The sequence below is a fragment of the Rousettus aegyptiacus genome, unplaced genomic scaffold, assembly GCF_014176215.1.
Source record: "Rousettus aegyptiacus isolate mRouAeg1 unplaced genomic scaffold, mRouAeg1.p scaffold_m13_p_5, whole genome shotgun sequence".
Classification (NCBI taxonomy): Eukaryota; Metazoa; Chordata; class Mammalia; order Chiroptera; family Pteropodidae; genus Rousettus; species Rousettus aegyptiacus.
Window position 1 is genome coordinate 2,182,947 of NW_023416308.1, and position 27,755 is coordinate 2,210,701.

The window sequence follows — 27,755 nt, forward strand, 5'->3', positions numbered from 1 at the left end:
AAGCTCTTTCGGGGCCTCTGCATGTTGGGTCCGTCTCAATTAAACTGATGGTTCCATGACCAAGAGACTGAGCCTCAGGGCAGTGAAGTGGCCCAAGCGAAGTTCTGAAGAGTCGGGACCAGAACTCAGACGGCCGCAGCTCTCAGTGCCGCCTGGACCACTGAAGACAGGAAGGACGCGCCAAACGGTCTGCTCAGAGTCGTCGTTCAGCGGCCTGGGACCGCCTCTTGGGATGAAAAAGATAAAACCAGGTGATCTCATCTAGAAACACAGATGCTAACCTGACTGAGCCGAGAAACCACGCTTGCCTCAGAGGAAAAGATGGACCGTAGCCTACTTTCGTCTGTGTCTTAAGAATCTAAAAATATCGGGTATACAATTAAAATTATTTGTGTTTGATATAAAACCATGCGACGATAACCTCAAACACTCAGGGAGAATGTGAATTAGAGTTCTCTGCTCACAAGCAACGAAACCCACTCTGGACGGCTTATGAAAAAGGGATTTACAGGATGGATACTGGGCATCTCAGGAAGGCCAGAAACCCGAGCCCAGGAATGGGCCCAGACCAAGGGCAGCTAACTGGCAAGAACCCACGGAGGTCAGCGAGGCGGGACCACCGGAGCCCACCCCCGAGCTCCCCCTGGGGGCTGCGCTTCCCACGGGCGTCCGAAGAGAACTCCCCTCGGCAGCAGACGACCAGACAGCGAGAGGGACCCGTGTCCACCTCGGTCCCTGTGCGACTCGTGCACGTGAACACACGCCCCGCGCACGCGAGCACCGGCAGACGCCCGGCCCGCCCGACCTCAGCCCGGCTGCAGGGGACAGCGCCCCGCGCCGCTGTTCTCCCGGCCACGCGCCCCAAGGCCGCCTTTCACCAGTCGGGGCGGAAGTCGGTGGGTAAATGCTCCAGCCTGCCCACCTTCCAGTGGGGCGATTCCGAGGTGCCTTCTACACAGCTCCGAGCGGGGACCCCAGGGGGAGGAAGCCCCAGGAGCCCATCCGCGCACCTGTCAGCGCCCCTCACTGCCCTGTCTTGCTGTCCCCACCGTCACGCTGGGGCCTGCGGGCTCGGCTCCCGGCCCTCCGCGGCGGGTTGCGTGGTGGCATCCGAAGGCATGCCCACCCGGGACCCGCGGACACGACCTGATTCGGATCAAGTACTCATCAGGGTCAGGATCTCGAGAAGAGGTCGCCCTGGATGAGGATGGGTCCTACAGCCACTGCCGAGTGCCCCATTGCGTTCCCAGGCACCTGTTGCTGCAGCCCCCGGCATGCCCACCCCCCGCTCCACTCTCCCTGCGCCGTGGCTTCCTCTCCCCTCCAAGCCGACGACACGCCCTCCGTCAGGGAGACAGGTGCGAAACAGCTCTGCCTCTCACGTGAGGTCATGATCAGGAAAGCCCTCGTCTCTCACACCCCAGGGGCCACACGCCTCTGCACGGGCAGCCCCCGGGCACTGTCCGTGTCGCTCGCCACACAGAGTCCCCCGCGAAGCCAGGAGCGTGCATGTCCCGTGATGCACAGCCTCCTGGGGCTCACGCGCGAGGCGACCCGCTCGCTTCCCGCTCAGCTCCCTTTCGCAGTGGGCTCTGCTCGCCGGCAAAGCCGCCCTTCGTCCGTCTCCTCCGTTAACTGGTCGAGTTGCTGGATTAGTTTCCAGTTGCTGCTGTAATGCTCCACACTCAGCGATGCCACCTCCGCCCCAGGAGAACCCTTCTCCCCTCCTATTCTCGTACCCTCATTTATCTGGCCTCGACCAGCTAAGATCAAGCGACACCCCCTCTTTCCCAGGTTCCTTATACACCTGCTCTTCAAAACATTCCTCAAACACCCATCTCACCAAGTCTCGCTTTGTCATGCATCTGTTTGCAAATACGAACTGCAGTCCCAAAAGAATTTAAGATCTCCGTGGGGGAGGGCCCCATCCGAGACTTCCCGCCAACTTCGGGAATAACGGTGCAGGGGACCCCCTCCCCCCGCCCCCGGAAGACTAACCACGGAGCCTGCAGGAAGTGGTCTCACCCCGATTTAGAGAGGAGAGAAGGGGACTGGCGGAGTTCGGTAGCCCCCGAGGCAGCCCGCAGCGCCCCGGGAAGACCCGCCGGGGGTGGGCACTGCCAACCGGCCCGTGGGCCCACCAGCCCGGCTGCCCCCGGAGAACGGGGCCCAGACACAGCCTCACTGAGGGCACGAGCTGTGGACCCCCCCCTCCCCGCCGAGGAAACACCCCCAGACCACGCCGTGCCACTGCCGGCCACACCCTGGGCACCATCTCTAGCACGCCTTCCTTAATGCTTTCTTTTATATCTGCTCGCTGAGTTTACATAATTTTATCTGCAGAGGAGGCACTATATCAGTACTTTAAATGAAAAAAGAAAAGAAAAAAAAAGCAATATCATTTTCCACAAACAGAAGAAACCTTAAAATAAGCCCCGTAAAAACAACGCAGCGGCATCGGATGCCGGGCACGTCGCGGCGGCCGCCGAGGCCTCGCAGCCCGCGGCTGGGCTCACGTCGCTCCAGCCAGACTCCCCGAGCGGCTGCAGAGAGACCACTTCCTGGCTCAAGGACAGATGTTTTTGGAGTTCGCGCCAGCTGGCGATGAATGAGAGGAGCTTTGCTTTGCTTTTTAGTCTCAAAGAAACTCTACTGACATGAAGAGAGTGAGTGGGGACTCGGGAGAGTGGGTGTCGGCTCTGTGACAGTGGGAGCTTCTGGGCCGGGCCGGGCAGCGGCTGCCGGGCAGCCAGCGGCCGTCGCATCGGGAACGCCCAGTTAGAAAGTCGGACTGGCCGCCGCTCACGTTCCCATGGTAACATGACGGGGGCTCGGGAGACGTGGAAGCCTGGCCCTGGTGAGCCCTGCGCACAGATCCAGTCACCTTCTAGCTTCCCGTGAATGGTGTGTGCCTTTAAATCCACCATTTAGACGCCGCCTTGCACTTTGGGGACTGTGAGTGCAGGGCACAGATGAGTCCAAGTGCCCCCTGAGATGGCTGTAGGTATTCAGGTGCGCGGTCCTTCCCGGTCTTTCTCCCCGGATCCCGTTGAAGGCCTCATGAGCCCTAACGGGACGCCGGCCCTAGCTGGGGACCCAGGCAGTGCTAAACCGGCCAGCCGCACCTGCGGGAGCTCACGATCGCGAGACGGACGTGTGTCCAGGGAGCGTGGTGAGCAGGAGTTTGAGCCGCACACTCCAGGGAAGAGAGGCGCGTGCTGGACTCCCACAGAACGTGCCGGGGGCTAAGACCACCCAGGGAGAACGACGCGCAATTAAACAGTCCATCCGGCCTTAAAATTACAGATTACAGGTTACACTATCACCCAATTGCGTTATCACCTTCCTTCCTGGAAACGTTTCTGTCTAAATGACAGTGAGCGACAGTCGATCTTAGCACAATGGAGGCAGAGGCTGAATTTTTATTTTTGACGGAACCGACAGGGAGATGAATGGGACGCCTTTATTGGAAGTCATGAAACTGGCGCCAAGCCACACGCCGCCATCGGGATGAAAAGGGCACAGAGAGCAGCCCGCACCTCTGACGAGCACCGAGCCTCCGCACCTCTCTAGACCCACTCGGCGCCCAGGTCGCCGGCGGCAACGACAAATGAGAGCGCAGACTGAACTTGTTCCACGTCGATTCCATGGAGCGGATCGACCGCGCCCACGATTACGTATTCTTCTTCTCATAAAATTCCCTGCCACCCTGAAGTGAGCGGTAAACCCAGGACGGCTGCTCGGCCGCGTCGCGGGAGTCGACGTGGTGCACAGAGCTCGGCTGCGAGGCCCTGGAGACCAGCGCCGCGTGGCCACCGGGGTTTCCAGCGTCACTGCCGCGTTTGAACGGGGACAGGCTCCCCTCGGCCTTGGGGGAAAGGACCCTCCTGACACCAAGGTCCCCATTTACTCTCGACCCGCCCTTCTCCCCAGCCGGGCCTTGAGAATGGCGGTTACAGGAGCTGCCCCCTCCGCGTCCACCGCGCTGTGGGGGGCGGGCGCTGCTCACTGCTCGCCCAATACCCAGCAAAACACCTACGATTCCCTCTCACTGCAGGTGAACTTGGCCGTGAGAATCGTCCCACCTGGTGGATATTAGTCAAAAGATGTTCTGGGAAGGCTCCGTCAGGAAGGGCGGACTCAGGGGCTCCTCGCCCCTCCCCCTTCCTTCCTCCTGCATGAAACACAGACGTGACGACCACCCCTGCAGCGGCCGCCATGTGACAAGGAGGGAAAGGACGGGGGCCCTACAGTCCCCAAGGCCCCGACGCCCTGGACCCAGCAGACGCGGTCCCACCTGCGGACGTCTTGCCGTTCCCTAAGTCGACCCAGGCAAGGTCAGTGGCCTTCGGGATTTGTACTGCATGCAGTTGACCTTCGTCCCTGAGGAGCACGCCTCGCAGATCACTCACCCCCAATCCCCTTCCGCCTGGCTTTTGTCCCCCAAAATCCATTAAGTTCATTATCAAAGTCCCAGCGGCCTCCACATGCGAAGTGCAGAGCATAACTGTCCCCTCCGCGCCCGACTTCCCAGCAGCGCTCGGGTGCACCAGCCGCTCCCGGGGTGCGGCCCCTCCCGGGGTGCGGCCCCTCCCGGGGTTCGGCCGCTGCCTCCCGCTTGCGAGCTGCTGCTTCTCTGCGCCTGCGTGGGCTGCTCGTCCGAGGGCTCGCCTTTGCCGTCCACCAGCAGTTAAACGTCTCGGTCCTTCGGGACGCAGGCGCAAGCCCTCTTTTCTTCTCATGATCTTCTTTACTGAGAAAAAATCTCATCCCTCTCAAGGCTTCGCTTATTACGATCAAACTGCCAAAGACACTAAAAACTTGTACCTCCGGGAAAGACATCGATTTGGAGCCTCAGACCCACGCATCTAACTGACATTCCTACCTCTCCACCTGCATGTCCCAGAGGCACCTCAGACTCAGCACGTCCTAAACTGAAGTGACCGCTCTGGCCGGCACCGGCGAGGTGCCACCAAGGAGACGAGCGGCCCTCCAGAGACCCGGTTCTACGAGCCGGAAAAGTGAGGCCCCAAACGGGGGGGGGGGGGGGGGGGGGGGGGGGGAGGGGAGAGAAGCGACCCGGACTCCGGAAAACGGCAAATGGCGACTCCACCCCCAAGTCCCAGGAGAACCAAGGCGGGGGATGTCTCCCAAGGCCTCGGGGCGGTGCCATCAGCAGGAGCCAGAGGCCTGGAGGGGCGACTCGAGGGGGCGTGTGTCCTGCAGGAGGGGGATCCGCAGGGGATGCGGGTTGGGAAGCAGGACAAGAAGAAAACCGGGATCCCAGTCCCTCTCCTCCCTCCCCGCTTCCGGCCTTTCCCCGCCGCCTCCCACGGGGCAGCTGCCCCCGGGGGGCAAATCGTACCTCCGTGCATGTACGTGTAAGTTAACGAGCGAATGAGCCGAACGTCTGCTGAGGAATCACGGGAACGCCCCACAGAGTACGTGTTAACTACAAACGGAAAGACAGTGCATCGCGGTGGGAAACACGGGCAGGCGCGGCCTTAATCGTGTGATCCAAGTGAACACCGCGAGGAGCGGACGAAGCGCGGCCCCGCTCCCGTGCGCTCCCGCCGGCGCGGCGCGGCCCCAACCCGCTCGCGAGCAGACGGGGGGCAGCTCCAGACTGAGAGGCGTCCCACAGCAGAACTGGGGTCCCGCGAGTGCCCGAGTGGGACACGCAGAAACACGCCCCATGACCGCGGCAGGAAGGGCGGGGGCAGGGAGCGCGGCCGCCGCGGAGCGACCGGTGGCAAAACGCCGGCCCGGCGAGACGCCGATGAAGGCGAAGATGCCCCCGACAGTCCCTGCAGCAACCGCTCAAAAATGCAGGGAGACGCAGCTAAAAATCCAGCGGATGAATTAATGCAGAATACTAAACCGGATTCGACTGATACAAGGGAACTCAAGAAAGAGGGAACGGAGGGACAAAAATAAAAAGAGACCAATAAAAAAAACAACAAGTAGCAAAAGAGCAGACCTAAATGCAATCAAATCATATCAATAATTGCATTTAATATAAATAGGCTTCGTCTCTTTCTGGTATTGGCTGAGTGAGATCCTACTGGACCAACTCACTTGCAGATCACAACTGCAAACTCTAGATAATAGCGTCAAACACAGCCATCTGGAGGCACCAGAGAGTGAAGAGAAATTAGCAATTCGCAGGGGGACATCCACACTCAGAGGAAGCTCTAAGAAGGGACGGCCCCATTTTGGCTGACTTCAACCTGACCCTGAACCGCGTATATGCAGATCAGCCTTAAACTATGTCAGATACAAACAAGAGACCCGTACGGAGACTGGAGGCTCGCAGTTCGAGTCCGGCAGCGTTAGCTGTGTGCTGAAGCAAAAAGAAATAACACTCGCTGGACTGCGAGAACAGAATGCAGAGTCTCCACGACTCAACATTCACGATGTCCAAGATGCAGCCCAATATTGCTCAAAATGCGAAGATTTTAAACAAGAAGATCCGGCCAAGAGTGAAAGGACTGAGATCCACCTTGGGATGACCTAGATTCAGAAATACCAGGAAAAAAAATTTAAAGCTGCTTTGATAACTCTCCTTGATGATGTAAAGATATGTGCTCAATGAGGGAAAAAGCAGGAAATCACAGCAGGGAAATAAAAATGACCATGAAAGAAAAAATGGGAAATATAGAACTGAAACTACAATATCTGAAAATAAGTTTTCGCTGGATAAACTTAGCAGCCAAATAAAGGTGACAAAAGAAAGAAGCGGTGAACTTGAAGAAGTTACCTGATGTCAGAGAACAAGACTGAAAACAGAAAAAGGAAAAAATGAGCAGAGGCTTAGAAAACTGTCATATTACAGGAAATGGTTTAAACGATATCTTATAGCTGACATGCAGAGGGGCGAGAAGATGAAACGGAAAACATTATTTGAATAAATAATGGCGGAAACACTCCCGAAGTGGGTGAAAAACATAGATGTACAAATTCGAGTTCACAACAAACCCAAGGCAAGATCACCTTGAAAAGGCTGAATTTCTGAGAGTCAGAGGCAGCAAGTGGAGCAGCCGAAGAAAAACAGCATGCTACCTGCGAGCGAGCGACTCCGTTAAAGGCTGCGCTCTCACCGGCGACGCGGAGGCCACGAGAGGACGGAAACACCTTTACGGGGCTGAAGAAAACGCCAGCCCCGAATTCTATAGATGGCAAAAATACTCTTCGAGAATGAGGATGAAATAAAGACATTTTCGGATAAAGCAAAACTAAGGGAATTAATTGTCAGCAGATGTGCACTACAAAAAAAAGAAAAAATACTGCCATGCGAAGTCGCATGTGCTGAAGGAAAATGGCACCAAATGAAGATTTAGATCCGCAGAAAAGAGGGAAAGCCTCAGAAATGGCAGAAGTCTGAATAAATGCAAAAAGCTATTTTGTTGTGGGTTTTTTATTTTGCTTTTGCCTCTTTCTTTATAATACATAAAACTGTTTAAAGCAAAAATTAATAATGTTGTCTTCTGAGGTGTTAATATATGTCTGTATAATTATATAAGTAAGTTTATCGTAAATGACATGGGGTGGTTAAATGGACCCCCCATCTACATTTTGTGGGATGTGATACAGTAACTCAAAGTCAACTAGGAAAAATTAAGTGCGTAGCTATATTGTAACCTTTGAAGCATCCACTAAAAACATAATGCAAGAAAGTGTAGCTAAAAAGCTGGTGTTACGAAGTTAAACTTAAAAAGTTAAAGTCTGTCTAAAGGGACAAAAAGAGGGGGTGATTATTAAAACCGGCACAAGCTGCACCTGGAACTACAGGACAGGGGCCACCAACAGGTGTCACAGGCACGGATAACCCACAGCCACACCCAGCAGGAGGGTACAGGGACGCCCACTACCCTGGCCCCTCTCTCTCTCACAGTCTGGTCTCTGGCCAAGGCCCGCCATTGGCCAGACCAAACCAGATAACAGAGACGTGCGTATGCACACACGCACACGTGCACATGCACACACACGTGCACACGCACACACGCGTGCACATGCACACACACACATATACACAAAAGCAGCTATACAAGGTCTTAGCTGCCAGACTGGTAATGCTGGCTGACACGTCACCAGACGTGACGGAGCCACACCCCGCAAGAATTTCCCACAGGGTGAGGGTGCTCGGGGGAGGACATGAGGATCCTGAGGCTGGATGCCAAGGTCAGCCAAGGTCATGCGCCAGCCACCCACAGACAAACACCTGGCACATGGGAGTAGCCGCTGTTACTGCTGGGACACCCTGCCCTCTGCACTATGACCAGGGGCAGGAGAATGTTCCGGAGAACAGAGGCCGGCAGGCCTGGCGGGGCCGCTCGTGTGGGAGTGAGCCTTGAAAGATGGCGCTGAAGACAGCCAGCTGTTCCCACCGCCTCGCATGACTTCCAGAGCTAAAGCGACAATACATCTAAGTAGACTAAACGTCCACTAAATTTCCAGCCACCACCGTCATCTGGGTACGTTCCAATTTCCCCAAACTGTGGCCTGAGATAAAGGTTTCCATGCAGATCAAAATCCCCTTCTGTGGCTCGAATCCTCGAGCCTCTGAAACAGACCCTCGTCCCCCGCCAGCCTCTGTCCAGCTCTCAGACTCCAGTGCACCCGGGAGCCAAGACGGGGCAGAGCCAGGGCTCCGTGCCATGGACTGAGTAACGGGAACGCCCTCGCTGAACTCAGCAGACGACGTCTGGAAGGAGCCGCACGCGCCGCGCGGGGCCCACCGCGCTCGGGAGAGACCCGCCCACTTTCCTCTCCGGGCTCTGCCGAAACCGCAGCTCTGAGCTGAACACCTGATCTGGGCTCCAAGGCTTCAGATTTCAGAGCATCTGTGTCTACACTCGGATTTCCTCAAGGGAAATCTGAGTTTTATTTGGGGGGGAAAATAATAAAGCCTGGATTTTTGGCGCCACTCAAAAGGAACATTCATCAAACAGGTTGCTGTTTTGTTTTGTTTTTTAAGTGTGAAAGTAAGCATCAAGATCATTAGTATTCAAAATGGAGGACGCTGAGATGCGCCAGGCTCTGAAGCGCGAGGACCTGGCTGGGGTCCAGGCCCTGTCCTTTCCACACGTGGGTCTGACTTAACCTTATGACACAAAACAAATAACCAGAAGGTGGCGTGTGAATGACTGAGGCTTAGGCTTCGCCGACAGCCCAGAGCTTGATTAGAAACGCTGAATCAGTCCTCACATTACAGACAGAACTGGGTCCCCTGCGCGTCCCTATTTCTGAAACTGATTTATTTACATCGTGACTTCGTACGCTCTTGACAATTCATTCGCTTAGTCCAGGAACAACACCTTGCCCTACTTCCAAACTCATTCATTCATCCAACAGCTATTTAGTGGGCCCCTTCTTGGGTGCCGGATGCTGTTCTAGACCCTCGGGACCTGTCAGAGAACAAAAGAGGCATGAGTTCCCGCCCTCGGGACCCCACATGCCACCAGGAAGAGGTGGACCGTGAATGATGAGGCGTGTCAGAAAAATGAGGGCCGGCCAGGGGTGGGGGGTGGAGGTCTAGCGTTAACCAGGGAGGGGGAGGGGTCCTTTAACACAGCGGGGCCTGCTGCTGCGGGAGACGAGCTCGAGGGGGTGACGGGCCAGGCTGTGCAGGACGCGGAGGCCCGAGGTTCAGCTTTTGCTCAGTCGCACAGGGCGGCGGCGAAGGTGGAGGCAGAGAGGCCTATCAGGAGGTTTCCACAGGGATCCAGCCGGGAGGGGACCCTGGCGTGGACCGAGCTCACAGCAGTGGAGGAGTTCCATCTGGGTATTTGAAAGGAGGGGCCCAGCGTCGGCTGCCAGCTCAATGTGGGGAATCAGAGGATGGCGGGAGCCGATCACGATGATCTGTGTTTGGCCTGAGCGACCAAAAGCACGGGGTGGCTGCCGGATGAAATGGGGGCGTCCAGCTGAGCAAACCTGCCTGATAGTTCGTGTCACTTAGAGCATACGCCGTCCCTGCTTCCAGATGAGGGCATTCCGGCACAGAGAGGGTAAGTAGCTCGCCCAAGGTCACACAGCTGGCAAGTGGCAGAGCCGGGATGTGAACCCGGGAGGTCCAGCCCCCTCGTCCACAGCCTCCACCGCCGGGCTCCAGTGCCCAACGGGGCGAGAGGTCGGCCCGTGGTCCTCTGCGTGAGCCGAGAAAGGGCCACTATCATAAACCGGGGGTGAGGCCCCCCAGGGTTCTCTCCGCCTCAGAGACGCTGTACTCAGACTGGGGAAAATTCCCTAGTTCCAACTTTCTTGGAAGTGTGACAAAGACCCGCCCCTGTCCAGCCTAGCACTGTCCCGCCCACAGCTCGGACCCCAGACCGCTCTTCACGGCCCGTGGCTGGACGGCTTTGCGACGCACAGTCAGACTGGCGCAGAGACTAGTGTCGAAACAGACTCTGCTTCGATATTAGAGAACAGTCAACTAGCTTTTGTTCAAATTGGCCCCGCCACAACACGCAGCCTGAAACAGCAACATGACACAGGAAAAGCTCTCACACACACACACACACGCACGCACACGCGCGCACACACACACGCCGCGCACATGCACACGCACACACACGCACGCACACGCACACACACGCACACACGCGCACACGCACACACACGCACACGCACACCTGTCCCCTTCCATCTGTCTTCAGCTCTGGAATTAGATCTCGGCCCATCCTGTAAACACGCATACTTGGGTCCGGGGCCACATCTGAGCCAGAATAAAATATGCCGCGTTCCATTCATAAAACAGACAATCCGTTATATTGGGAAATCACACATTTCCCGAAGCCTAAAACGGTCTTTTATTTTGAGAGACTGAATATACAAACTGGCAACGGCCAGACCACAAGAGCACTCTGACCGCACGGCGACCAGGCCGGAAGCCGCGGCCTCTGCAGCCAGCAGCCCAGAGGCTCTGAACTTGGTCCGTGACCGTCCGCTTCTCTTTTCATGGCCTCTGCTCCCAACTGGGAGCCGAGCAGACAATGCCAGAGACGCACCCAAAGCCAAGCACACGAGGTGCCCGCTTCCAGTTAACCCGCCTCCAGCCTCCCGCCTCCGCATGACTACGACCTCTGACCCCGGCAGACCCCGGCCTCTGTTCTCCTCCGTAAGCTTTGCCACTCCTCAGCCTGCCTCTGCGTCTCCGCCGAACACCGACGATGGTGGCGGCTGACCCCCTTGCCACGGCCAGCCCTGAGTGACCAGCCTGTGTTTGTGAGTGAGCTGCATTGAATTCCATGATTTCGGAGCATTTGTCTCAGACCACAAAATGAAGCATGATAAATAACAGCCATGTGTATCGAGGCATGAAGACAAGGCACCCTAGATGCTGATGCTGGCCCAGGTGGGTTCTACGGGTAAAGAGCAGACCCCACTTGAACAGGTAAACAGCCCGGGAGAGTGGTTTCAAACGAGACCCCTCGACTCACGCCTGCAGACCCGCAGCCCAACGCCTCCTCTTCCCCACCGCCTGACTTCAGACGGGCAAGCTCGAACCTCCCGGGTCAGTTTCCACATCCGTGAAATGGACACGGACAATACCATGCATGGTGCCCGTGACAATACAGCGAGAGATGCAAACAAAGGGTCAACACGGAGCCTGGCGCACGCACACAAAAAAATTAAAATGCACGGGTTAATGGTACCAATTCACACATAATAGCATCAATAAGAGCATCGATTATAGTAAATAAGAGTATCGATTAGCACTTACGAACATCTGCGGTATGCCAGGCACACTCTTGCATGCTACGTGAAGTAACTAAGCCACAAATTGCATTGAAAATAGATAACACAAGTGAGCGAAGATATCAGCAAATCGAATCCAGCAACACATTAAAAAGATCATGTGCCACGATCAAGTAGGATTTACTCCTGGGAGGCAAGGCTGCTTCAGTATCTGCAAATCAAGCACGGCGAAGGCTGAAAGTCGCATGATCAGATCAACAGGTGCAGAAAACACATTTGACAAAACCTGGCATTCATTTGTAATAAAAAGTCTCAGCACAGTGGGACTTGGGGGGACACACCTCAACGTCACAGGGGCCATGTGAAAACTAATGAGCGCGCGAGCGGGCCAGACGGGAGACGACGCCCCCCGCCCCACCCCCGGGGGAGCAGCGCGGGCCCCCTGGGCTGCTAACTGCCAGAATTCAGGGAGCTGACGCACGTGACGAGGAGGGTTCTCGGTCCTCTGAGGAAGCTAGCCAGCGCCTCTCGCGCCATCCCCCAGCCTGCGAGGCCTCCCCCGACCAGGCGGCAAGGCTCCCCTGAGCGCCAGGCTGTGTGCCCTGCCTTCTCGGACTTGTCACCCAGCGATGGCATCTCTGCACCACAGATGGCAAGTAAGTTTCGCCTTGGCGCCAACCCTTCCCCCTCGCCTGGGGTGGCAGGGGCCGCCGGGAGTCATGGGCTCAATGCTGCAGGTGACCTGCCCCGCCTGCCCCGGCTCGGGGAGCACCCAGTGGCAGGAGGGTGGTGTACAGCCAGCTGTTGGCACGGCCTTGTGTTGAAATGACCTCTGCAGAGCGAGGGCTGGGTTTTTGGCCACACCAGTGCCCCCCCCCCTCTACAGTGGCTAGCGCAGGGCTGGGTCCACACCTAGCTGGGACTCAGTCTCCACCAGGACTCGCTCAAGGGCTCCAAGTAGGAACCCGCTTCCCACCTCCTGAGCCCACACGGGGCCTGCCAAAGCCACGGGATGCCACCAGCGGGCTCTGAACAAGCACACGTCCAGACGGGCGCCGTCTGGCACGTCAGCCTCGTCGCGGTCGGAAGGGCCACGATGGGCTCACGACCAATTCCCACTTCTCGCCTGCACCCAGTTAAACCAGGCCCACCACGTCCCCAGCCCTGGCGCCTGAGCACGGAGGAACCTCCAGGGGCCAACGTCAGTGACGACTCCCAGGCACCAGGGGCTGCTCCACGAACTCCGCTGGCTCGTTTAATCCTCACGGTGACCTTGGGGACAGAGGCCATCATAGTCCCCATCTCACCAACAAGGAAACTGAGTCCCAAAGAGGTCAGGTGACTTGCACCCAAGCGCACAGCTAAAATGTGGCAGAGCCACTGCTACGCCCAAGGACCTCTGAGCAGAACGAGCTAAAGACAGGTTTGTCTCCCCCGTCCAGGATGAGCTCCCCACTTTTGCGACTGCAACCAAGTCTTCGTTATGCCACCAGAGGATGGGCCGCTTTGCCCAACCTTTTTATGCCGAATCAGATTTGCTAATACTTCCGCTCACTTGTGTTGTCCATTTTCATTGCTATCAGTGACTTAGTTACTTCACGCAGGCGAGTGCCGCATACCGCAGATGTCCGTAAGTGCTGATCAATACTATCATTTACTCTCATGGATGCTCTTATTGACCCTATTATGTGCGGATTGATACAAAGATGCCATCAACCTAAGACGTCTGAGACATTGTTTCAGAAAGTTCTTTCGTGTAGTTACAAAGTTGCCACATCGCAGCACCGCAGGGTTCTGCCTCCAACATCACATCGGGGGCAGTGACGGGTTCGGACTGTCGCGGGAGACCCAGCGAGGGCCTTCCTTAGGGGCGCACGGGCCCTCACGGCCAGGACCTCACAGCCAGGGTGCCACCCTCGCCGGTGTGTTCCATCCGAGCCTCACCACGGAACGGCAAGGGGAGCCGGCAGAAACCCCGCTGCCTGGGGCCACCCCGCTGCCCGCGCCACCCCGCATGGCGCCCACCGCGTCTGCGCCGGGCCTCGTTGCCCCGCCGCACCTTTCCCTCCCGCATCCCGGGCCCCAGCGAGCGTAGTTCCCGTCGTGGGTTTCCTGCGAGCCGACGGCCACGCCCCCCGCCCCCGGCGCCCCTCACCTGAGCACGAAGTGGTCCGCCGCGGCGCCGCCGGCCAGCGACACCAGGAAGGTGGCGGCGGCGCCCTCGCGCACGACGTTCAGCGGCACGGACAGCACGACCCTGGCGTCCAGGCCGCGCGGCGCCCAGCGCAGGTCGTCCTGCGTGGGGTACACCACCACGCTGCCGATGCGCTGGCGCGGCGGCGCGCGCGGGCCCGCGTGGCCCGGGCTCTCCCAGCGGCCCGCCTCCTCCGGCGGGCAGCGGCCGGCCGCGTCGGGCGCGTGCAGCGAGGAGAAGAGCTCCATGGCCGTGCCCCCGCGCAGCGCCGGCAGCTCGTCCGCCGGCTCCAGGTCCAGCCCCGAGCTGAACCACTCGGGCAGCAGCTCCAGCTCGGCCACGCAGAGCGCGGGCGCGCCGCGCAGCCGGCAGCTGGCCGCCACCTCGCGCGCCTCGGGGAAGGCGGACATGCGCACGCAGGGCAGGTCGGCGGGGGCCGCGGCGCCCCAGGCCATGCCCGCCACGTAGAACAGCGTCTGCACCTTGGGCCGGTTGGAGTACACGGCGCTGTCCAGGATGTGCGCCTTCAGCTTCCAGCTGACCGGGAAGGCGCCGGGGCCCGCGAAGGCCGCGGGCGGCGGCAGCAGCGCCCGGGGCACCGTCGCCGCCGCCCAGAACGGGCCGTAGCTGGCGTTGACGCGCGGCGGGGCCGCCGCGCGGTACACGAACAGCGGCTCGGCGCGCGCCTGCAGGCTGGCGTTCCTCGTCACGTCCTGGTCGGCCTCCTTGAGGAAGAAGAACTCGTCGGCGCCGGCCACGTGGAAGCTGGCGGGCAGGTACGCTGGCAGCGAGGAGAAGCGCTGGAGGCTGTCCGGGGTCCCGCGACCGGCCGTCACTGCAGAGAGGGGACAGCGAAGGGTCAGAGCGCATCCTGGCCGCAAGGAGGGGAACGCGCCGCCGCCCCTGCCCCCGCCCCGCGGCCCCCGGGCCTCGCGCTCCTCCTTGGTCTCTGCACAGCGACAGCCCATAAGGACCACGAGTGGGTTCTCTGGGACCTTCCAAAATACCCGGGGCGGCCGGGACGGTGCCCCGCTGACCACTGACCCACCAGTGCTGTGGCCGGAGTTACGCCCCGGAAGGAAAACGTCTCCTCCTTTGGTTCCTGCGAAGCCCCAGACTCAGAGGGCCCCGGCATCCCTGCGGTGACCAGTGTGACAATGGCCGGCATGCCCGCGGAGCCCGCCGCACGACCAGCACCCGGCCGCGCGGTGCAACACAGTCGCGCCTCGTGACTTCGGCCTTTGTGCGTCTGTCCATCACCCCCGTGTGGCACGTCTACGTGGACACTTGGATACCTCCGTCGTCCTCACTGAAACGAGATTCCCAGTTCTGGAAATCTCTCCTTCCACAACGCCAGTGAGAACGCAGGAGGATTTTCCTACGAGGATGTTCACTGTGGCGGGTTTGAATCGCAAACAACCTTAAAAGCAGATGTGCTACGCGCAAAAGTAAAAAAATGACAAAACATCGGCGCGGACGGGTGAGCAAAAATGGTGGTGATTTTAGAACGTGTTCGGACTTAAGTGGCCATCAACGTGAAACCGACTGCTATGAACACGGCTCGGTACCCGTGGAGCACGTGGCAGCCGTGACGTTCGAGAGGAGAGAGGAGAAGAAAGGGACAGATAAGAACTACAAAAACAACCCGAAAACAGTTGATAAAACAGCGCCAACTATGCACCTGTCAGTAATTACTTTACATGTAAATGGATTAAATGTGCCAATCGGAAGACGAATGGTAAAGACAATGCGGAACGTCCATACAATGGAACATCGCTCGGCCATAAAAAGGAATGATTCTTACCACTTGCGACATGGAAGGACCTAGAGGGTGTTACGCTAAGTGAAACAAGTCAGACAGAACAAATTGGTAAGAAAGAAAGAAAACCGTCATTTTTTGCAGATGATATGATATTATTTATAGAGAACCCTGAAGATTCCTCCTAAAACCTACCAGAACTATAAATGAATTAAATGAAGTAGCAAGATACAAAACTCATATTCAGAAATTGGTTGCATTTTTATACACCAACAACAAACTATCAGAAAGACGAATTAAGAAAACAGTCCTATTTACAATTGTATTAGAATAAAATAAAATAAAAACCTAGGAATAAATTTAACCAAGGAGAAACAAGACGCATACTCAAAAAATTAAGTCACTGAAGAAAGAAACTGAAGAAGATATAAATAAATGGAAGCAAATACTGTGCTCATGGACAGGAAGAATTAACATTGTTAAAATGTCCCAAAGCAATTTACAGATGAAATGTAATCTCTATGAAAATACCAATGGCATTTTTCGCAGAACTAGAACGAATCATCCTAAAATTTATATGTAAACACAGAGACCCCAAAAAGCCACCTTGAAAAAGAAGAAAATGTTGAAGGTATCACACCACCTAATATCAAACTATGTTACAGGGCCACAGTGATCCGAACAGCATGGCACTGTCATAAAAACAGACACATGGATGGATGGAACAGAACAGAGAGCCCAGAAATGACCCCACACCTGCACGGTCATTTAATCTATGACAAAGGAAGCAAGAATATATATATGATGGGGTAAAGAGTCTCTTTGACAAAGGGTGCTGGGGGAACTGGACAGATACGTGCAAAAGAGTAAAAGTAGGCCAGTTTCTTACACCATTTTTAAGAATAAACTCAAAATGGACTGAAGACTTAAATGTAAGACCCAGACCGTAAAACCCCTGGAAGAAAACACGGGTGGTAAACTCTCTGACGGCGCTCCCAGTAATATTTTGGGGAGATACGCCTCCTTGGGACTGCATCAACTGGAAATTTTTCGCACAGCAAAGGAAACCAAGAACAGAACGAAGGTCGACCTGCCAACGGGAAATGACGCTTGCGGGACGGTCCACCTGATGCGGGGTCAGCATCGGAATGCGCGGGGCCCTCGCAGACTTAACACCAAGGACAAACAATGCAGTTAAAGGATGCGCGGGGGCCCTGAGCAGCCATTTCCCCGAGGAGGGCGTGCAGATGGCCGGTGGACGGTGGGTGGCGAGGGGGGTGCTCAGCGTTGCCGTTCATCAGGGAAACGCAGATTGAGGCTGCGGCGGGGTGTCACCTCGCGCCTGTCAGAATGGCTATCGTCACAAAACCCGCGAGCAATGGGTGCCGGCGAGGGCGTGGAGCTGGGGGGGCACAGATCGGGGCAGCCGCTGTGGCAAACAGTGTGGAGGCTCCTCGGAAAATTAAAAACAGAGCCGCCGTGTGGCCCAGCAGTCGCACTGTTGGGTATTTAGCTGATGAAATCCAAGACACTGATTCGAAAAGATGTTTGGGCCCCTGTGTTCACTGCAGGCAGCTTTATCGGCAGTGGCCAGGACATGGGGGCGGCCCGGGTGTCCTGCCGTGGCCAGTTGGAGCGCGGCGTGGTGCGTACGCACGCTGGAGTGTGTGGCTGGTCACAGAGGGGAACGAAATCGCACCATCTGCAGCAACGCGGTGGCCCTAGAGGGAGCTGTGCTGAGTGCAGTAAGTCAGACGGAAAGACCGACTCCGTGGGACCTCGCTTACAAGTGGGATCTAAGGACGCAAGGAACGAAACAGAAGCAAACTCACAGATACGGAGAACAAACCAGTGGTGTGCAGACGGGAGCGGTGTTGGGGGCGGGTGCAGAAAGGGGAGGGGACGAAGAGCTACAAACGGGTACTCACATGGCGGGGATGCGAAGGACAGCGTAGGGAACAGTCAGCGACGCCGTAACAACCGCGTACAGACGGAGCCGGGCGGGTACCAGGCTTACTGGGGCGGTCGCGCCGCAAATTATGTAACTATCTAACCACCGCGCTGCACGCCCGAAGCTAACGTAATATGAGGTGTCAGCTGTAATTGAAAAAGGTTTTTAATCTTTAAAAATTAAAGTAAATACACACACGTAAACACGTATATGTGTGAATGGACACACATATGGACACGTGTATGTGTTCCTTAGCATTGGTTTCGTTCCTATAGGAAAGCACAATCAGCGAAGAGCCACAGGCTTTTTGCAAATCGAAGACAGTCGCCCAGAGCCACGGGCAGCAGCAAGGCAGGCCAAGGACAGACAGGGGTCTGCTCCGCCCTGACTAAACCTCCACCAGCACCAGGGCCCAGCCAGGGCGAGAGGAGATGGACCTGAAGCGGTGTTTAAAATGTCGCATCACGAGAGGGTACAAGGGAAACAGATGCCGGTCCATCGACTCCGCTCCTGGGAACACGTTTTCTGCAGCAGTTACGAATCCTACAGAATCCAGTCTTCTGAGGACTTAAATATTTGAGGGCCTTTTCAGAGCTGTCCTCAGTGAACTGTTCTTCCCCAGAGAACGATGAAATTGTAATTAGGAGATTGTGAGGAAGACACAGCCCCGGAGTGGCGGATATATCCTTTCTGCAAGGAGGCAGAGTCTCCTGAGAACACTGCAGGATCCCGCGTATAAGCAGAATCGCACATGGCCCAGCTCACGGAGGGCGGCGGCTCCCGGGGCTGGGCAGTGGGGAGCGGGCGATGCTGGTCATACGGGGTACGGTGCTGGTTACCCGGGAGACCCACGGCACAGCGGTGGGAGGTGGTTCACAAGCCCGTGTTGAGGACCGTAACTTGCCAAGGAGATAGAAGTTAAGTTAAACCTTCTCGGCATGCACACACGTGCACACGCGCACACACGCACGCACGATGGTGACTACGCAGCGGCGATGCAGCTGAATGACCTTCGCCATGGCGATCATCTCGTGATACGTACACATGAAAACATCCACATTCCTTACAGCCCAAGGACATCTCAAAGCCGCAAAAATAACATTGGAAGTTCCCCGCAAGGGCCATCAGTGCAGCCACTCGCGTGGAGGGTTAACTGCTTATGTATTCCTCGGACTGTTCAGCTGTATTTCCTGCTCGCGTATCACGCTTCCAGCCCTGAGGCGTGTGGAGTATCACGAAGACAAGACACCGTGGTTCCCGCCCCTGGCAACTCTGGACGACGACCCGGCCAGGGACACACAAAGCAACCACAAAACTGAGCCTTAAGATGCCCACCGGGAATTCTCCACCCCGGAGTTCATGCTAAGGAAACACTCAAGAGGCCAGGAAGGAGGTAAGTGCACGGCATGCCGCTCGGCGCGAGCACGGTTTATCACGGCAACACGCTAGACGCCGCCAAAAAAGCCCATCGTTACGGAAATGATCCGGTAAAGGATTAAAGCGATACAGCGTGAGATAGCAAACGGTCATCGAGACCATGATTTCGACAAACAGGCGGTGTCATAGCAGCCTGAGAAAATGCTTGCGCAAAAGCAGACTTTACGCACGACCTTAAATGATCCCTAATCCGTGTACAACACGCACATGATATGTGTAATAGACATAAATAAGCATAACTGTGTTTACTTTCATAATATAGAAAACGCACCCCACAGTTTGGGCAGGGTCCGCGTCGAAGGCAGAGGAGGGAGAAACGGCTTTGAGGAATCAGCCTCGTCTAAAGACCGGTCCCAGCTGCTGCCACCACCAAGGGGCACTTTGTATCCCGACAATGTCAAGCGATGCAGAAGCACCATCCCTGATGAAATTTAAATTAGTTTGCGGTTGGTTTATTTCCCCTCTTTAATTCAGAAACTTAAGTTCCAGGGGAGTCTGCCCAGGAGTCCACCGGCGACGAGGGAGCATGTGCCCTGCGCAAGGTGACAGTTCCCTGCAGCCGAGCCAAGTGGGCACGCGGCCAGGAGCGAGAGTGAGAGGTTCGGATTTTGCCTTCTCTTCGCATTTGGGGGAAGCCCAAGGCAGAGTTTAAATTCCAACTCATTTGCAGATGCGGAAAAGGAAGTTAAAACACATGCAAACTGTAATGTGCTGTTTTTACTTTGGGTTGGTTTCTTTCTTAATCATTCGTGTTGATATATTATGCCTCTCAAAAACTGATTTACAAGAAATTCAAAGCTGTGCCTTCTCTCTTCTTTACGGTGGCCGAAGCCTCTCTTTTATCTGAAATAACAGGTGTACAAACCGAACCCACTGTAACTCAAGCAAAACGCAATACGAATTTTGTCTGAAAGCTTATATGGGAAGCCATGAATGTCAGCTGCCAGGCCCTCGTTTCGTCTTTGAAGCAGATTGCAACAAAATATGATATCCGACTCTAGGAGCATTTTATGAAGCCATGAGACTGTGTCCTGGGAAATACATCCACAGCTGAAAAGCTAACGCCCGCCCTTTAATCCCCAAATCTCATACAGGAGCGCCATCTCTGCCCCCTGGCAGGTAGACCAGGGGGGCTGGCTGGGGTTCTGAATGCGGAATGGGGCGCTTTGCCATCTGGGGACTGTCTCTGGGGCCTTCACCCCCACCCCCACCGAAGGAGGCGGGTCCTGAGGGCAAGCAGTGAGGAGGCCGATGTGAGGCCCAGCTGAGCGGGGCTGCTCCTCACCGCCCCCCTTATGCGCCAGGAAGAGAATCAAGTCCAAGCTCACCGAGAGCACGCGGTGAGCCAGATACGCTCTGTGACTAAAGGCTGCACCGACTCACAAGGCCCACAGCAGGTGGCTCCAAGGAAGCCCCCGAAGAGAGCTTCGGCGGGCCCTGACGACCTCCCCGATTGCAGCCAGTCAGAGGGCGCGGGGCGTGCTGGCCGGGCCCCCGTGACCGGGAGTGCGCGATGCGCTTCGCTGCTGGGCTGGCACCAGCAAGTCTGGGCCCGCGCCTGGGTCAGGACAGGCGTGACCTGCAGCCCCGAGCCCCAGGACAGTGGGGCGTGGACCCGAAGCGACCCGCAGACTCACGACCCCTTCCACCAACTCCGCCGGCCCCGCCTGGAAAATAATTACCGGTCTCGCAGCTCCTGGTCGCCCACCTGAGGGTTAAGCCCGTGATGTTTCTGCGGCTGAGTCTGCTTTCCTAAGTCACATAAGACGACGCAGCCAATGACAGCCAGGCCCGCCACTGATGTCATAGTCGTGGTGGCCAGGGGCTAGGCGGCCGTGGTGAGCTTCATGCCTGCTCGGGACGGCGCAGTGACATCGGCTCTGGGGCGGGGGGAGGGACCGGAAGGCCTTCCACGCTCTCCGCCGCCGAGTGCTTTCCCGCCGGTCCCCACGACCTCCCTCGGTGGCGTGTTCTTGCTGGGGGAGCTCGCCGCCCACGCGTCAGCAGGGCGGTCACCTCCGGTCAGCACCTCCCAGCGCAGGGAGGGCTCCGTGGCCGGCGGCGCCTGCCCAGCCTCGTCCTCTGCGTCACAGGGGACAGTTCCCAGGCTCCCTGGCTTCCGGGGTGGTCAGCGGGGAGGAGAGGGGAGGGCAGGGGATTTCTCCCGTGTCTGCTGGCAGTTTTCACTGGCCGAGACCGCGACTTGTCCGTGACGCCAGCCGCCTCCGTGGCCCCCGGCAGGGCCCCAGCCCTCATCCTCACTGGCTGGTTCCGCCGCTGGGTTCTAATGACACCGGTACCGCGTCCTGCTGCTCCTAATGTCTAGGTTGCTTCGCCACGCCCCGATGGCACGTGCCCAGGTCGGCTTCCCACGTCTCCCGCCCCCTGAGCGGCTCATTCTCCTTATTAAGTTCCCTCTGTTGAAATAACTAGAGTGGCTTCTGTTTCCCTGGTCCGGTCACTGATCGCCGCATCTGGTCATGTTTCTCGAAAGCCACTTCCGTCACCTGGGCAGGTGTCACACCTGGGCAGGTGTGCACGCGCCGCGTCGGCTGACCCGCTTGCTGCAGCAGCTGTGAGGCGCCTCAGTCTTAGTCCCCTTGGAAAATGGCAAAACGGACGCGCAGAGAAACGGAGCAACACGATCGTGGGCGAAGCTGGGGTTTGAACGAGCTCGGCCCAGCACCAAAGCCTCTGCGCTTCCCTGTGCCGCCTGCCTCGGGGGCCGACGAGGAGGCCGGGAGCTGGGCACGCAGAGGTCCGCTGAAGGGGCCCGAGCTCAGCGCCCGAGGCCGGGGTCGTGGGCGCAATGCCCCCAAGCCTGTGAGGTTTTCGTGGCTCTACGGTCATGGGTGACTACGTCTCCCATCCCAGGTACAGCCCGGATTCCCAGGTGGCCCAGGAAAACAGGTACAGCCGGCCCAGGGCATCTCAACCCAGCTCAGGTGGAACAGCCAGCGAGCCGGACCAGACGCTCCGGGCGTGAGGGGGCCCATCGCGTGTGGCCGTGTGCGCACAGGCGACCAGCCGCGGCACCACGACTCCTACCCCAACCGCCACCCTCGAGCGTGCCCCGGGGACCAGACCCCTCCCCACAGCAGCATCTGAAACACGAGCCACTGACCCTGGAACCAAAACAGGTGCCAACGCTCGACGGCTGAATCTAAAACCACCAGTACAAAAGCAAGATGGACCCAGTCAGATGAGATTCTGCCTTTCTCAACCGGATCACACCCCCCAGGGGCCGGGCGGGAAGGGGAGCCCGTGCAGACGGGGCAGAGAGGCCGCCGTGCCAGCTGGTCACGGGCACTTGCCCTTGCCCCAGGTTCTTCTGGAATCTCCAGCGGGCGGCCTCGCGGGGCCTGCGCGGGGTGTTTGCAGGAGCGGGGGGCCGATGAGAAGCAGGTGGCGGGCAGGGAGCCAGCAGCGGGAGGGAGGCGGACAAGGAGGAGCAGGTCCCTCTCCCCGGCCCAGGCTCGCAGCCTCCTCCGCAACCCACCTCGCCCCGTTAGTAGCGACTAGGAGGAAATAACTGGCCAAGGAAAATGCCGTTTGCCGGCACCAGCATCACAGGCCGTAGGGCAGAAGGGCGAGTCGGTACTAAGGGACCATAACTTGGTGACCGACAGACCCCATGTGTTGGAAGAGAACACCGAGGCACAGAGGTCAAGCCACGCGAGGGTGGGAGCCAGGCCAGGACCCCGGCAAACCGCTCCCCGTGTGGCTTCACGCCGAAGCTGGAGGAGGGAGAGTTCTTATCCCTTCATCTCCGGGCCGGCCCGCAGGTCCTACTTGGTCCAGAGGGAGACGCGGGTGCCCCAGGGACACGGTTGGGCCCAGAGGGCGGGCGTTCTTGGAGAAGGAGCCACGAGTCCAGAGTCATGAGTCTCCAGCAGGGGCCGCGGCATGGCGCAGGTCGGCCGGACAGCCCCACACGCAGGGGCTTGTACAACTACCAATGAAATGGACACTGTGGCGATACCATCTGGTTCGAAGCAAAAAGGTAAAGAATCCGGATCAGACACATTTGAGTTGAGGTGAAGGGGAGATGGTGGGGAGACAGCCAAAAATATGCCTGTGAGATTCAGGGGGAGGGGGACCCCTACTTCATCTCCCCACAATGGCAAGCTCCTTTGAGACACGTAGCCACATCAAAAGCCACTTCCGCACCCTCTCAGACTGGGGCCCCAGCCCCGGCGGCACGGTAAACACACATGGCAGAGAACACGCGCATTACGGCTGGTCTTGCCCCCCAGAAAGGATCAAAACGCTCTCCGGTGATCCCGGATTTGTCAATGTTTCCAAGATGACTGAACCGAAAGGCGGCGGGTGAACCAGCTCGGTAAACCTTCGAGCGCTCTACTGAGCACGCAGTAGGAGCTTCGCACGCACTCAGAAACGAAGTCGTTCATCGCCTCGGGGTCACAGGCCGGCAGGTGCAGTGAGGCTTAAACAGGGCTGTGACTTACAGCGTAAGAAAAGATAAAATGGGGGGAGGCGAAGGCAAAGGCAAGAGCAGCGTCGTCGTTCGTAAACCCCGACGATGCACCGGGCGCTATGCGCAGCATTTTACAGGCAGGTACTAACTCTCTTGGTCTTCACGGTCTTCTTGATTATGACGATGCGATTACTAGTCCCACTCACAGAAAAGGAGACGGAGGCATGGCCAGGCTCGGGGGCGGCGGAAGTCCCCACGGCTGGGAGCTGGCAGGGGCGGGGTTCGCGCCCGGCAGTCCAGCGCGGCCCCGGGACCTGCTGCCAGGGAAAGGTCCGCCAGCACATCCACACGGCGAGCACGTAGCGCGGCCAACGGGAGCCGCGGGTGTGCCCGAGCCGCCCGGCTCTCGAAGCTCCAGACGAGGTCACCGGTGGGGCACCGTCCCGGCTCGGAGAAGAATCCCCCGGTGGGCGGTCTGCGGGACGTGACGGCATCCCCGCCAGACGCTGCGACTCCATCGGGGCTTCCTACGGCCCTCCCCTGTGCGAGGCGGCACACGGCACTCAAGGACAAGCAAGCAAGGGTGAGCCCGCCAAGGGCAAAGGACAGCTGGCACCTCTTCGGCGGTCTGGTCGGTAAAAAACGACGCCCGATTCCGCGACCCTAGAGGACCAGCCTCGGCGCACGTGCTTCCTTACGGAACCGGCCGAGGTCTCAGAAAGAAGTGAGCGGCAGAGAGTACGTTCTCGGCACGAAGATTCTAGAGACGAAGGCCGAGGCACCAGACTGAAAGCACAGTGAAGAGCCCCGAGCTGTTAGTGCGCGATGTCCACCGCGGCTTTTACGCCGAGAAAGTCCTCCCCGACCTCCCAAGATCAGACACACGCTCACCGACGTGTTCACCTGGCTTTCTGTGGGGGGGGTGTACGTCTGTGCACACGCGTGTCTACGTTTTCGTATTTAATTCTTTTCTATTGAGGTATCGATGACAATTAAAAACTGTATATATTTAAGGTGCGCAATTTGGTGATTTGATGCGCATATACATTGTGAAATAATCGCCCCGATCAAGCTAACTCAGTGTGAACTAACTTGATTTTTTTTTCCCACAGTGAGACCACTTAAGGTTCACCCTCTTAGCGAATTTCAAGTGTTACATGTAATTCCCGAATCCTTTAATCCCCGAATCCATCTGAAGATTTTCAGGCCCACGATGCAAAGCGAGGCTCCGACAGAAGCTGAAAACCAGCGCACTCTGACTCAGCATGTGGAAGCATTTCGTTTGACTTCATCGTTTAGGAGGTTTTTTTAATTGAAAAAAAAAAAAAAAAAAAAAACGTGACTGACTCTGGGGATCGTCTTGGAAGAGGTGATAAAGGTGAAGCAAGGTCATGACGATGGCCCGAATCCAACATGACCGGTGTCCTCGTCAGGCGCGGAGGTTGGGACGCAGACGTGCGCAGAGGGGTGACCACACTTCCAGGCCGAGGGAGGAGGCCTCGGGGAAAGTCCGCCCTGACAGCCCCTGACCTCGACCTCCAGCGCCCTGAGCTGTGAGGACGCAGATTCCTGCCGTCCGAGTGTCCCGGTCTGCGGTATTCAGTCACGGCGGCCCAGCAAACGCAGACGGAGAGCTCACTGTCCCGTGTCAGGATTCCTTCCGCTAGTCTTGCCTTCCCGGTCTTCAGGTGAACTTCAGAATCATTCTGTCAAGCTGCACAGGCCGTCAAAACCCAGCTGGACCCTCACCTGAAGATGGAGTTCTGCACATCAGGGTGACAGATGCCTCTCGACTTTCTGCTACATTTTTCTATGGGTTTTTAACTTTTCCAGGATAAACACGTCTTGTTTATTCAATCTAAGAGAAATACTGACATTTTTTCCCTTAAAAAGAAAGATACGGAATTTGGTTTCAGGTAGCCAGGGCGGCGGCCCTGGCCCGTCTGCGGAAGCCTGCCGCGCCGTTTTATTTCCCCGCACATGTGCGTGACTGCGCGGACGAGGGCGCTCGGCCTGGCCAGACGCAAACCAGCCGAGCAGGGGCGGACCGCCCGGAGCAGAGCACTGCGAGTCTGAGCGCGGGACCGGCGAGACCATGGCCTCGATCGAGACAGGAAGCCGTCATGTCGGGGGGAGGGGGCGCATGCTCGGGCGGGGGGGACAGGAGCGGAGCCAACGGGAGAGGCTTCCGCGGGCAGCAGATGCAGAGAGCGCGTGATGAAATGGATTATATAGATCTTAGTGACAGTAATGTTGACCTCCTAGAGGCACCATCAGCTGTTCAGCAGTGGGAGACGACGGTGACCTTGCTCTCATCTCCATGTGCATTTATTCTAAATTGGACGCCTCGGAGGTGGTTGGAATGGGAGAGGGAGGCTCACCAAGTCCGCCCGGCAGCTCCGCCCCTGTCGGGCTGGGAGGCAGCGGCACAGGGCAGCGGGCTGGAGTCCCGGGGTCGCCCTCAGCCCAGTTCACACACCGAGACGAGTCGCTTCAGCCCCGAGATCCCGGTGTCCCCTCCACTCACCCACCAGGGGCACGCCAGGAGCGGGCACGTCGCCGGTGGACCCCTCACCGGCTCCGACGAGCCTTCCCGCATCCCGTCATCGCTGAGACCAGCAGCGATTCTTTCAGCTCACGGGACACCCGGACTGCGCGCAGCTAAACGAAACCGGGATTTGCCGGCCAGCGACCTGGAGAGTCGGGGGGTGGCCGCTCGAGCTCCGGGCTGGCTGGACCCCGCTTTCAACAGCCGCCTCCGCGCCTTCGCAAACGTCCTTCGCCTGGTGGATGGGCAAACGGACCGCGGCGCCCGGAAGGCGAGGAAGAACGGGTCACGGACACGTGGCATCCGACAATTCGCGTGCTCGCCGCGCTCAGCGCAGAAGGCGGCCTCGACCAGCGGCCCGCTCCGCTCCGCTCCTTCCTTTGAGTGGCCTTCCGGAGGAACCGGCCCCGGAGGGCTGCAGGAGGGACGCCGACGGCCAGCACCTGGCCCGGGAGGGTCTCACTGCAGAGGATCGGACCCCAGGGCCACGGTGGGAGCAGGGGAACCGCTCTGCGTCCCGGGTGCTGTGTCGGCTCCGTGATGCTCATCTGTCAAACCCCAAAGAGCCACACGCCGAATAGAGCGAATGTCACCGAGAGTAAATTCTAAAGGGCTCTGTAAAGACGCAGCTTCGTCCGCCCGTCTGCCGCGTCGTGGGGAGGTTGGCAGCACCCAGCCTCGCACGTTCTGCCCCTCGAGTCCTAACGGACCCCGTGCGGGTCTCTTCCCAAAGCTGCAGGGACGAACCCTCAGTGCCTCTCCTTGTCCCTGACGGATCACGTGCCCTGAGCCGATCACTCGGCCAGGGGCATGGCCTGTTCCCATGGGCTCAGCCATGCTCGCGTGACCCTCCCCAGGAGCCTGGCAATAGGTCAGTTGTGGCTAAAGCATGAAGAAGAGGGGGGTCCCCAAAGCACCACCACGGTACCACGTTGACGAGGGCAACAGGGGTGCTCTTTGTAAGGAGCACCACGAAAACCCACTCGACCGCCCAAACGAAGCGATCCACGCCAGGGCAGGGCTGACTTCTTACTGCCGAAGCTACCGCGGACCTTACTAATGCCGAAACAAAACAAAAAGAGGACCGTGGCGGGGTCGCCCACCGGGCACCCCGGCCGCCACCCGGCCGCCGCGCTTGGTTCCCCGCCCTGCCGTCGCACCTGCACCTCTGAAGCCTTCCACTGCTGTCTTTGAGCTCGTGCGTTGCACGCGAACTAACGGGACAATGAAGCATGCACGGGAGCAACGGACACACGGGCGGGCAGGGGGGTGCAGCACGCCTCGGGACGGATCACCGGCGCAGACGCCTGGGGACAGACCCGCCAAGGACGCCCGGGGGACCAGAGGCTTCCAGACCGCCCGGCCGGGGCTGTGCCTTGACTCCCAGTCATAGGTCAAATCACTTCTCAACCACAGTTTTGGGGAATCTCAGTCCCTTTCTTCGCAGATTTAATTCAGAGCCTATGCTGTGAGGGGCAGTCGGCCTGGGAACAGAGGGGCACGGAGGACACATTCTGGTAGGGGCAGAGGCTGGGCACGCCGCGGGGGGAGCTGCCGCGGGGGCGGGGGGGGGGGGGGGGGGCGGGGCCCGAGGACCGGCCCCGGCCCCGGCCCGGTCCCCTCGGCGTTAGCGGGGGCCGGTGCGCGGCAACACTGCCACCTAGCGGCCACGGCCGCCCCCGCCACGCGGACGCCGGCGGTCTGTCCCCGCCTCCCGCAGCCGAAGCC

At 58.2% G+C, this 27,755-nt stretch overlaps 1 protein-coding gene across 1 annotated transcript in view; it reads right to left on the reverse strand.

Moving 5' to 3' along the window:
* Positions 1-27,755, reverse strand: part of TMEM132B (transmembrane protein 132B) — a 185,868-nt gene that overhangs the window by 63,654 nt on the left and 94,459 nt on the right. The window contains exon 2 of the mRNA XM_036220934.1: positions 13,856-14,729. Within this exon, the coding sequence (XP_036076827.1) occupies positions 13,856-14,729 (874 nt within the window). The remainder of the gene's footprint in view (positions 1-13,855; positions 14,730-27,755) is intronic.